Source organism: Electrophorus electricus, chromosome 13 (assembly GCF_013358815.1).
Source record: "Electrophorus electricus isolate fEleEle1 chromosome 13, fEleEle1.pri, whole genome shotgun sequence".
Classification (NCBI taxonomy): domain Eukaryota; kingdom Metazoa; phylum Chordata; class Actinopteri; order Gymnotiformes; family Gymnotidae; genus Electrophorus; species Electrophorus electricus.
In genome coordinates, this window is record NC_049547.1 from 10,683,706 (window position 1) to 10,695,257 (window position 11,552).

Sequence of the window (11,552 nt, forward strand, 5' to 3'; positions counted from 1 at the left end):
GTGTGTGTGTGTGTGTGTGTTCAGGAGCTGCAGAGGGACATAGAGAAACACAGCACAGGTGTGGCCTCTGTGTTGAACCTGTGTGAGGTGCTTCTGCATGACTGTGATGCATGTGCCACAGACGCAGAGTGTGACTCCATCCAGCAGGCCACGCGCAACCTGGACCGCCGCTGGAGAACCATCTGCGCTATGTCCATGGAGAGGAGGCTCAAGTACACACAGCTCATCACTTTACAATTCCATACGCTCTTGTTTCGACAGTTAGACCCAGCTGGGTTATATAATCTATTATAATTGCTATAGGGACATGCTTTTTTAATCTTAGACTAACGTCTTTGTGAAACCTTGTTAAATTTATCAGTAGTTTGTCATGGTGAATTAGAACACAAGGGTATCAGCATTAGCAGTTACACAGTGACTCTGTGGCCAGTTTCTCTTTATAGTTGTAATTAATATTTAGTTCTGTAGTATTATATATTCTATTATAATTACTATAGTATTACAACAGGCCTGCCTGTCATTGCAATTAAGGACACATGGTTTTGAGCATTAGAAGTTACTGGTGAACATTGACAACCTTTTTGTTCTTCTGAACAACTTTTGTCTTCATAGGATTGAGGAGACGTGGCGTCTCTGGCAGAAGTTTTTGGACGACTTCTCCCACTTTGAGGAGTGGCTGTCATCGGCGGAGAGCACAGCTGCCCTGCCAAATTCCGCTGGTGTTCTGTACATAGTTGCCAAGGAGGAACTGAAGAAATTTGAGGTGTGACTCAATGACAGACCACACCAGGGACCAATGTTTCAACCTCACTATGCTTTCTTCCTTTTGCCCATAACCTCTGGTACTCATATATGGAACATGGAACAGAAACAGGATTAAAAAACACTCTAAAATCCTGGTTTATTATTCAGTTACTAATCTGCCCATATATTATGCATTAACAATTCGTACTGATTGAGTTTATCAGGTGCTACATCAGGTGAACTGACACTCCGGACTCTTCCTGGGACTTAAAGGGTTAAACAGTAAATGCACTCCTTGACAGGGTTTTCAGAGGCAGGTGCAGGAGAGTCTGACCCAGCTGGAGCTGATCAATAAGCAGTACCGACGGCTGGCCCGGGAGAATCGCACCGACGTGGCCTGCCGCCTGCGGCAGATGGCTCACGACGGGAACCTGCGGTGGGACAACCTGCAAAGAAGAGTGGCCGCCATCCTGCGCCGGCTCAAGGTATACACACCTACGGCCTCATCTCAGGCAGAATCCCATCACCTATACGGCCTGAAGATTGGGGTTTTCATCACGCCTAATGATTTTTTATTAAAGAAATCAAGCCTAGGTTTATGTTCCATGAACAGGTGTATAGTAATAAATTAAGATGCAACTAATGTTTTGTGAAAAAGTATGTGTCAGATTACATGTCACTCTTTAAGATGCAGCAAGGTGTGTCTATTTCATTTTTCTGATTTGCTCCTGTAGCATTTTATTAACCAGAGAGAGGAGTTTGAGACAGCCCGAGACAGCATATTAGTGTGGCTGACGGAGATGGACCTCCAGCTGACCAATATCGAGCACTTCTCTGAGTGTGATGTCCAGGCCAAACTCAAACAGCTTAGGGTGAGCCACCTCCATCCACCATCGCCTCCGTCTGTAGGTGATTCATGCTCTATAAATTCCAGTGTTCTTGTTGCCTATTCTGACCTATCTCCCTGTACTTTCTGACAAGCAGGCATTCCAGCAGGAGATCTCGCTGAACACCTCCAAAATAGAGCACATCTTCCACCATGGGGAAGCGCTGATAGAGAAGAGTGAGCCCCTAGACGCCTCCGTCATTGAGGAGGAGCTGGAGGAGCTGCAACGCTACTGCCAGGAGGTGTTTGGAAGAGTGGAGCGCTACTATAAAAAACTCATCCGCTTACCGGTAAAGCTAAAGGCTTACTAAACTAACCTCTTCAGGGTAATATCAGAGGTGTAGATATCCGTGAAGGTCCTAAGTTGTAAAGTTTCCATGAGTTAAATTTTAGGTTGCCATGTTATAGCTCTGGCTCTTCTTGCTATAGTCTGATATGTTTTAGAACGCTCTTATATATATTTTTAGGAGAGTCACTCTTGTATTTTCAGCTCGCAGACGACGAACACGACATTTCCTGCTCGGATCGCGAGTTGGACCTGGATGAGGTGGGTGATGTGTCCAGCCTCCCTTGGAGCGAGCGCCTGGGTGACGGTCTGCTCTCCTCCAGCCGCTCTGCCTCGCTGGCTGCCCCACAGCGAGCGGAGTGCTCGGGCCGGGACACCCCAGCCAGCGTGGACTCCATCCCCCTGGAGTGGGACCATGACTATGACCTGAGCCATGGCCCCGAGGGTGCATGCAGGGGCCTGGCCTCAGAGCGGGGGGAGGAGGGCGAGACCTCAGCACTCTCAGGTATGTCTGGGCTTTGGCCTAAGCCTGCTGCTAAGCCCCATGGGTTTATGACATAGGGTGTTTAAACCAGCCTTTAAGGCCATGTAGTGTTGTCTTTAAAAAAGCTAGACTCAGCAAGAAGTTAGAGGCAGCATCATACAAGCTCAATTATGAATTAATCTGACTGACACAAATCCACTGTGATCCACTGTGTGCTCATCAGCAAGAACACCATAGGTATTTTTTGATATAGCAAATACCAGATCACTTAAACCAAGAAATTCATTCCCTACAGTATCTAAATGGTTTAAGATACACTGCCAAAACCATACTGTATGTATTGTATATGTCTCTTTCCAGATGTAGAGATTCCAGAGAGCCCTGAGGCATATGTAAAGTTAACAGAGCAAACTCTGAGGTCGACCTCTGGTAGGCAACATTGGCCACAGCATGCTGTACTGCTGGAGCACATATTAACCCAACCCCCCCCCCCCCCCCCCAAAAAAAAAGAAATTAGAGACTAATTTGTCTACCCCCTTACCAGCTGAATCTTGACACACAATCAGTTTGTAGACATACCCATTTCTAACCTCTGTCCTTCTCTTTGCCTAACCTTTTTCCTTCTTTTGTCCTGGTTTGATGTACATGCTTTAATCTGCTGCATGTGTTACAGAGGTTTGTGATCAAGACACACTGATGATTATTCAGATAATTACGTTCTGTGTCAGCACCACACTGGTGCTCTCTGTTTCCTAAGGGTGCTTTTCATTTTCTTTTTTTTTGTATCCCTGTGTATTTCTCAAACACATGGGTATTATTCACAATAACTTACAACTATTGCCAAATTTAAAAAACAGAAAGATTGTCAAAATTGTTTGTTTGTTGTAAAGCATGGGCGGGGGACCTCCAGTTCATAGACCATATATGGTTGAGCAGAGATGGCCATAGATGGCCCAGGTATTCCCTAGATTTTTACTGGGAATAAGGCAATATTGATCGCAAAAATGCTGAGGCCAAATTCTGCAGGTGAGGTTGTGATGGTTTGCTGCCACCCTAGTGCTAGCTCCAGAACATCTGAAATTGTTCCAGAATATTAGCCTTTCTCAGCAGAAGATGTCAGACCCCATTGGTAACAAGGCACATAATATTACAAATATCTTACTTTTGATATTGCCATCACATAATATTACAAATATCTTACTTTTGATATTGCCATCACTGTGTGTTTATTCTTAGATGACTATATTAGATGACCATATGTAACATTGATGCAATCTGTGGCCTGCAACCAGATATGTTAATATTAATTTGGCCCTTAGTGGAAAAAAAAGCTCCCTACCCTGTCATAAAGGGTCATAACCAATTATGAATAATGCCCATAAATATATTTTTGCTTTAAGCACCAAACTTATATGTGATTTCTGTTGGAATTATAATATCCCTCTGTATAATTAAAAAAGCATGACTTACAGAAATGAGAATAGTCTGCAGTAACATTGATTAAAGGATTGATACAGGCTACAGTGTGACGTTCTTGTCCCTTGCCAAACTTGCATACCTATTTGGATTTCAGTGGTAATGGCTTGGCGTCTTTGCAGGGGAGGGGGCCTCTCTGGAGACGCATTTCCCGCACCTGGCCAAGGCCCTGGACACCAGCCGATTCCACCTGCAGCAGACAGAAAACATCATCCGCAGTCGCACGCCCACCGGGCCCGAGCTGGACGCCTCCTATATCGGCTATGTGAGTCCTGCAGAGCCCTGCAGGAATGTAGGCTCAGGAACAGGACATAAGACAGGGATCAGCCATGCTCCACACAGAGGGCTCACTTTCTGCAGAATATAGACCCAAACCGAACGCACCTGGATCAGCTAATTATCATCGTCATAGCTTTTAAATTGGTAGTTTTTAGGTGTGTTAGATTTGGGGTGAAGCTAACATGGATATTCAGGAAGAGGAGGCTGGGAATCCCTCCTCTAAGGAGTACTGCTGAATATTTTTGATCATTAAAAGAAAAGCCAAAATAATTAAGAATAACAATGCTTAATAATTTGAACTTTTTTGTTTCCCAAACTGAAATAGATGGACCTTACATTTACCCTGAATTCGAATCAGTTCTCAGAATTCTTCTATCACAGATAGAAGTGTATAAATTTAGCAAAAATACATAATAAATAGGTTTTTTTTGCAGGAAGCAAAATCAATTGCTGGTTCTGGCAGAGGTTCCTGCAGGTCATGTAAACTTTGCTCTGTGGACAGTGAGTGTGTGTTTCTGGCTGCTGCAGATGCGGTTGCTTGGTGAGTGTCGCGTCAGCATTGACACTCTGAAGAGGGTCGGCTGTGAACTGAAGGATGGGGAAGACAAGCTGGCTGGCTTTGTGAACCCCAACAGCTCAGAATCCCAGACTTCAGGTACTCATAAAACAATCATTACTATTTAATAGGAGAGTATAAATATGTATTTATTTAGTTAAAATTGTGAGATTAAGTTTATATCTAATCAGATGTTTAGTAGTGGTGGTGGTGGTGGTGCAGTGTATACAATGGTGCTTGAAAGTTTGCAAACACTTTGTGAACAAATTTGACCTGAACCTTCTTTAGATTGTCACACAAGTCCTAAAATAGAACAAAATTAAATGAGACAAAAAAATTAGACTGTCATTTATTTTTTGAGGAAAATATATAATATTACATTTCTGTGAGTAGCAAAAGTATGTGAACCTTTAGGATTAGCAGATAATTTGAAAATGAAATTTGAGTGTGTTGTCAACCAGGTATGAGTGGGCTCCCTGTTTTAATTAAAGAATAGGGAACTAGCCAAGTGTGAGCTTCACAACATGTTTGTGGAAGTGTATCATGGCACAAACAAAGGAGATTTCTGAGGACCTCAGAAGAAGAGTTGATGCTCATGAAGCTGGAAAAGGTTACAAAACCATTTCTAAAGAGTTTGGACTCAACCAATGGACAGACAGATTATGTACAAATGGAAGAAATTCAAGACCATTATTACCCTCCCTATTAGTGGTTGACCAACAAAGATCACACCAAGAGCAGGGCATATAATAGTCCGCAAGGTCACAAAGGAACCCAAGGTAACTTCTAAGCAACTAAAGGCCTTTCTCACACTGGCTAAGGTTAATGTTCATGAGCCATCAGGAGAACCCTGAACAACAATGGTGTGCAAGGCAGGGTTGCAGGGAGAAACTTGCTACTCTCCTGAACAATGCTGCCAGTCGGCAGTTTGCTAAAGATCACATGGACAAGCCAGTAGACTATTGGAACTGTGTTTTTTGGATGGGTGAAAAATAGATCTTTTTGGTTTAAATGAGAAGTGTTATGTTTGGTGAAAGGAAAACCCTGCATTCCAGCATGCCTTCTGTGAAACACAGTAGTGGAAGTGTCATGGTTTGGGCCTGTTTCTCTGCATCTGGGCCAGGACAGCTTGCCATTATTAATGGAACAATGAATTCCAAATTATACCAGCAAATTCTAAAAGAAAATGTCAGGACATCTGTCCATGAGATGAATCTCAAGAGAACATGGGTCACGCAACAATGACCCTAAGCACACAAGTCGTTCTGGTTAAAGACGAATAAAGGTTTTGGAATGGCCTGACCTTATAGCAGTGGAATAGAATACCACCATAATCCGATAGAAATGGAAGGACCTTAAGCAACCATCTTATCGGAGGAAACCCACCTACATAACTGAGTTAAAACTGTTTTATATAGAGGAATGGGCTAAAATTCCTCCAAGCTAACATGCAGGGCTAATCAATAATTACCAGAAATGTTTAGTTGCAGTTATTGCTACACAAGGGGGTCACACCAGGTACTGAAATCAAAGGTTCACTTACTTTTGCCACTCACAGATATATAATATTGGATCAGTTTTCTTAAATAAGTAAAAAAAGTCTAATATTTGTTTCACTGTTGTTTGTTCATTTGTTGATTTTGCTCTCTATCTACTTTTAGGATTTGCGTGACAATCAGATGACGGTTTAGGTCACAGAAATATAGAAACTTATAGTAAAGGGTTCACAGACTTTCATGCACAACTGTATATATATTTTACTGTGAGACATTTTCATCTGTGACAAAAATATTCAGTTATCTATGCCATTCAGTCTCTAGCTTGTGCCTGAAGCTCTGAGCTGCTCCTGTCTGCAGGTGTGATTGAGCGTTGGGAGCTCCTGCAGGCCCAGGCTCTCAGCAAAGAGCTGCGCATGAAGCAGAACTTGCAGCAGTGGCAGCAGTTCAATTCAGACCTGAACAGCATCTGGAACTGGCTGGAACAGGCAGAGGTGGAGCTGGAGCAGGCAGGGGCGGAGTCAAGGCGGGCAGGTGCAGAACCGGAGCAGCAGTGTGGGCTGGATGCCAGCAGTGACATCCAAGCCATCGAGCAGTGCATCAAGAAACTCAAGGTCAGCCCCTCCAGAACATCCGCCTGCCTCACAAATGGAGGCCTTTGCCCTTCCATTGATCCAAATAGCCTCCTCTTCATTTTCAGTATTATGAGATATGTCAAAAAACAGAGTTCACATCTCCATCTGAATATTGCAGAATGGTGTCAGTAATGGAGCTTTCCCACATGATCTAGGGATTGCAGAAGGCTGTGGATAAGCGCAAGGCCATAGTGCTGTCCATCAACCTGTGCAGCTCTGAGTTTGTGCAGTCGGACAGCGCCGAGTCACAGCAGCTGCAGGTTCGGCTGAGGGAGATGAACAACCGTTGGGACAGGCTGACAACCTCACTGGATGAATGGAGGAACTCTCTCCAAGATGCACTGATGCAATGCCAGGCAAGTCTGTCAACTGATACTGCAAACTCAGAGGATATATCAGTAATTCACTGCTTTGTCCAAGCACTTTTTTATAGGCATGTAAGGTATTTTATTCTGTTGGTGTATAGTGATGTATAATTTACAGTGAACTGTATATGCATTGTGTCCTGAAGGACTTCCATGAAATGAGTCATGGCCTGCTTCTGTGGTTGGAGAATATTGACCGCAGGAGGAATGAGATTGTCCCAATCGATCACAGCCAGGACAGTGACACTTTGCAGGAGCACCACAAAACCCTCTCGGTACACCATGTTACTCTGATTAATGAGTGCTGTAAAGCCCAATGTGTGCTCCTGTAAATGCAATTTGTGAACACCTCCAGCCCTGGGCAGGGCTTATTCCTCTATGCTTCGTCTGTCCAGCAAATTCGTCGGGAGCTGCTGGACTCACAGCTGAAGGTGGCATCCCTGCAAGACATGTCTCTGCAGCTGCTCGTCCACGCAGAAGGCAGTGACTGTCTGGAGGCCAAGGAGAAGGTGCACGTCATCGGGAACCGCCTCAAACTGCTCCTGAAAGAGGTGACGCGAGCCATTAGAGAGCTGGAGAGGACTCTGGATATTACCAGCAGTCAGCAGGTCAGTGACTCTGTTTGGCTGAGGCATTTAATTCCATATCAACTCAATATGTAATTAATACTGGGGATTCTTTCTGTAACATCATATTTGTTCTACTATGAACACATTTCTTTTATAAGGCAAAGCTATAACAGTATGCTTCAGAATGCTGATTACAACACTCAAGTCAAAGAGAGATTTTTGCATGATTCTTTCATCTTACTGTTGAGTAACATAATTTAAGGTGCAGCCCTTACACACACACACACACACACACACACACACACACACACACACACTCCTTCGTTATGTCTATTCTGCCAGGATTTGTCATCTTGGTCTTCCGCTGATGAACTGGACACGTCTGGTTCCCTGAGTCCTGTCTCGGGAAGGAGCACTCCGAGCCGGCAGCGATCGGTAACACGTCCTAACGTTCTGGCGGGTGGGGGGTAGTAGCTCTGCAAGGATGGAAGTGTTTGTCACGTTAAGGCGATGGATTTTCACTTGTGCCCCACACTGCCCCTGGAACCTGCTCCACAGACACGCTTGGCACCTCAGTGTCTAGTCTCCGTGCCCTTTAGCATAGAGCCTAGTCTCCTTGTCCATCCTGCATGCCCTGTAACCACTTCAGCAGTCCAGGTTTGATTGTGCCTCACTTCTTCTTGACTGAGTCAGTGCCAACCTCTCAGAACAAATTTCCCATCTGATGTGAACCACCCCCCATGTTCTGGCTCATTTAGCTCCTCAGTACATTTTCTTCTTTTTCATGGATCCTCTAGAATCTCTCAAGTCTCTAATGTCCAAAGAATACTGGTTCTGTGATATAAATACTTAATGCTGGCCACACTTGGTCTATAAAATGTGTGAAACCAGACAATTATAAATTGTCTGAGATTATCCTTATGTTTTAAAGTCCAACCCTCCTGCGAAGATGATGCTTTGCAACAGTATGCTTTGAAGAACCAGTTTCTTTGCTTCCCTGAATGTCACCCTCACTCATTCAGTTTTGTTGCTGATCTTCTGTTTGGGTTCTTCCATTGATAGCTTTGCCAGAATTATTAGAATCAGATTTATTTGCATGGACTGAAACATTCTTTCTTTCTTTTACCCCCCTGTTCATTGCAAACAGCAACAGGGCAAAAGTAGTCTGTCCCAGCCTGGAGCTTCTGTGAGCAGTGCACATCGCAGGTACCTGTCTCCTGGTTTCTAGAACACATGGAAGATAACTCAGCCCATGAACTGAAATTACACAGTTCCATCACTTTCTCTGGGTTGATTTAAAGTTTTACTAAGACCAGTGTGACTGAAGCCCCTTAGATTGGTCAGATCACCTCAATCAACTTAGCTGCAAGTGGCAGTAATATCATACCTCAAGGATCAAATCAGTGTATTTTAACATGTTATGTGATTCTATATACAGCTTAAAATAAGAGTCTCAGATTTCACCAACAGAAGGCCATGCACCAGAAAAGTACACTATACTCCTCAAGGAGTGCATTCAATCAGTCATTCTATTCAGAGTACACTTAATTATGCATTTTTTTAAAATTTCTGCTTATACTTTGTGGCTGAAAAAAATATTAATATTGGCTACTTGCTGCTGAGCGACTGTTTCATCATCCACGTAGCCAGCAAGCGTCTGCAATGAACAAAGTCATAGCAGCGGTCTGTCTCGTTCTCGTCTTCTCTTTCTTGTGTGTCACATCTTCTCAATGACTAATCCACTGTCTTCTTCCCCCTGCAATCTGCCATCTTTGCTTCAATCCTCTCAGGTACCCATTTGTGGAGTATAGAAGGGCGTGTTTGGAACAGTGCTGAGCAGTCATGACAGTGTTGTTTAGGCCTAGAGACTAAGGAGTGTTAAGAAAGTTGTTATCAAATGCCTCTATTGCAAAGAGGAATTTTGTGTCAAATCCAAATCATGTAGGCCTACTTTGGCTATATACAAATGATGATCAAGTCACATTTTTGAACTGTACATAAAAAAAAGAAGCCTTGTTTTACAGTGTTCAAACTTTTAGTCTTGCTATAAGAAAAATACTATTTTTCAGTAGTTAGACTGAGATTTTGAACAACAATGTTCAAATGTGTTTATGGCTTTAATCTGATACACATCATACAGCATGAATACTGAGCAGTGATCCTACATGAGTTCAGAGAGCTGGTATCTTTCCCTTGAATTCTGCTATTACCAAAGAACTGCTTGAATTGCTTATCCAGTAGACAATGCTGAGCAGCTTCCTCTCCTTGGCATGTACTATATAGCTGTTTAACCATAAGGCAAAATGTGAAGAGGAACACTCTTTTGAGGTTATCCCCACATTTCTAAGCAAAGCTTGCATCTCCCTTAAGCTAACTGTCTATGTCAGGCTTGACCAGCTAAAATTTTGTCTTTTACTAAAGTAACAGCCTCTATTTGTTAAGATAGAAACATGAAGGTGCATGGACTTAATATTTGTTTAGGCAAGTGTGAATACCTGTACATATAAATCCCTGAAACCTGAAAGGCACACATATTGGACATCGTAAAATTTTAAATGAAACTATAAAGGGATGCCCAGAACTGCAGTTTAGAAAGATACTATAAAATTGTACAGATAGGCCAACTGATATGCATATGAATGTTGCATTTGGATGTTCCTGTGATCTGCTATATCCCTGATGTGAGCAGGTCTCTCAGCGGCGCTGGATCCGGTTCCTCCCCTTCTGAGGAGGCGGAGTCACCGTCCTGGTGCAGAAGGTTCCTCCGGCGCGTCCTCTGGGCCTCATTACCCGTACAGCTGCTCCTTCTGCTGCTGCTGGTAGCCACGACGTGCCTGGTGCCTGCGTTCGAGAACGACTACAGCTGCATACAGTTCAACACCTTCACCCAATCCTTCCATCCTATGCTCAGCTACACCCATGGGCCTCCACCTGTGTGAGCCTCTTTTTTGTATTAGACAGCCCTCACTGACATCTCATAGATGTTAGCCTGCCTGGACAACTAACTTACACCACGACATTGGCAGCCAAAGCTGCTTACTCTGTCTTTGTGTAGCTAAATACAGCTGCTAGGTTTATCTACAGCTCATGTAGATATTAAACAGAAGCTTGTTGCACTGAAAATTAATACATGGTAAGACAATTGGTGGTTAGTTATACATTGCAAGACAAGCAGCCATTAGTGGTATTAATACAGATCTTCCAAATTCAAAAAAGCAGAAAAAGATATTTAACAATGTATTTTGACTGGTTATCATTGGAGCAGATTGGTACTGTTGGAAATACTGGTACTGACCAGTTATCATTCTGTCACACAGCGTACTTTTTTTTCCCTCTTTTTTAATCATGAAAAGTATTGACAGTTGATTTATTGTAAAGGATAGCCTTTGGAATTGCTTAGAACAACTGAAAAACTTGTAAAATAACATTTTAAAGAACTATATATTGCAACTATTTTTTATATGTATTTTTGGCATGTGATATTCTTTTGCTTTTAAAGTTTATTGTTTACTGAAATTGTCATTTGTGAAAACTTTAACTAACCTGCTATAATCAAGTTAAATGTCAGATATTCAGTATTGTATGAAAAATCATGGATATCATAGATATATTATCTATGTACAGTTTGCTAAGGCCTAGGAAACCTTTGCACTGAAAATACAGATGGTATATAGGTGTGCACTTGGTGTTTTTTTTTTTTAAATAAATCTAACAACCTAAAACAAAAATATTAAATTCAAAATTGCTGATATTTTGAGTTCTGTTCATTTGGTGTG

The 11,552-nt window shown here is 42.7% G+C and overlaps 1 protein-coding gene across 7 annotated transcripts in view; it reads left to right on the plus strand.

Annotated features, from left to right (window-relative positions):
* The window catches only part of syne1b (spectrin repeat containing, nuclear envelope 1b), an 84,999-nt gene extending 73,472 nt beyond the window's left edge, over positions 1 to 11,527 (plus strand). For 4 of the 7 annotated variants that reach the window (XM_027011182.2, XM_027011178.2, XM_027011177.2 and 1 more), the window contains 16 exons: positions 25 to 212; positions 613 to 763; positions 1,047 to 1,229; positions 1,479 to 1,616; positions 1,729 to 1,920; positions 2,121 to 2,421; positions 2,761 to 2,829; positions 3,999 to 4,141; positions 4,684 to 4,810; positions 6,568 to 6,821; positions 6,998 to 7,198; positions 7,354 to 7,482; positions 7,603 to 7,815; positions 8,119 to 8,211; positions 8,924 to 8,982; positions 10,466 to 11,527. In XM_027011182.2, coding sequence (XP_026866983.2) covers positions 25 to 212; positions 613 to 763; positions 1,047 to 1,229; positions 1,479 to 1,616; positions 1,729 to 1,920; positions 2,121 to 2,421; positions 2,761 to 2,829; positions 3,999 to 4,141; positions 4,684 to 4,810; positions 6,568 to 6,821; positions 6,998 to 7,198; positions 7,354 to 7,482; positions 7,603 to 7,815; positions 8,119 to 8,211; positions 8,924 to 8,982; positions 10,466 to 10,715 — 2,691 coding nt within the window. In that variant the 3' untranslated portion in view covers positions 10,716 to 11,527. The remainder of the gene's footprint in view (positions 1 to 24; positions 213 to 612; positions 764 to 1,046; positions 1,230 to 1,478; positions 1,617 to 1,728; positions 1,921 to 2,120; positions 2,422 to 2,760; positions 2,830 to 3,998; positions 4,142 to 4,683; positions 4,811 to 6,567; positions 6,822 to 6,997; positions 7,199 to 7,353; positions 7,483 to 7,602; positions 7,816 to 8,118; positions 8,212 to 8,923; positions 8,983 to 10,465) is intronic. The other 3 variants (XM_035532633.1, XM_027011180.2, XM_027011181.2) reach the window with 2 other exon arrangements.
* The last annotated feature ends 25 nt before the right edge of the window (positions 11,528 to 11,552 follow it).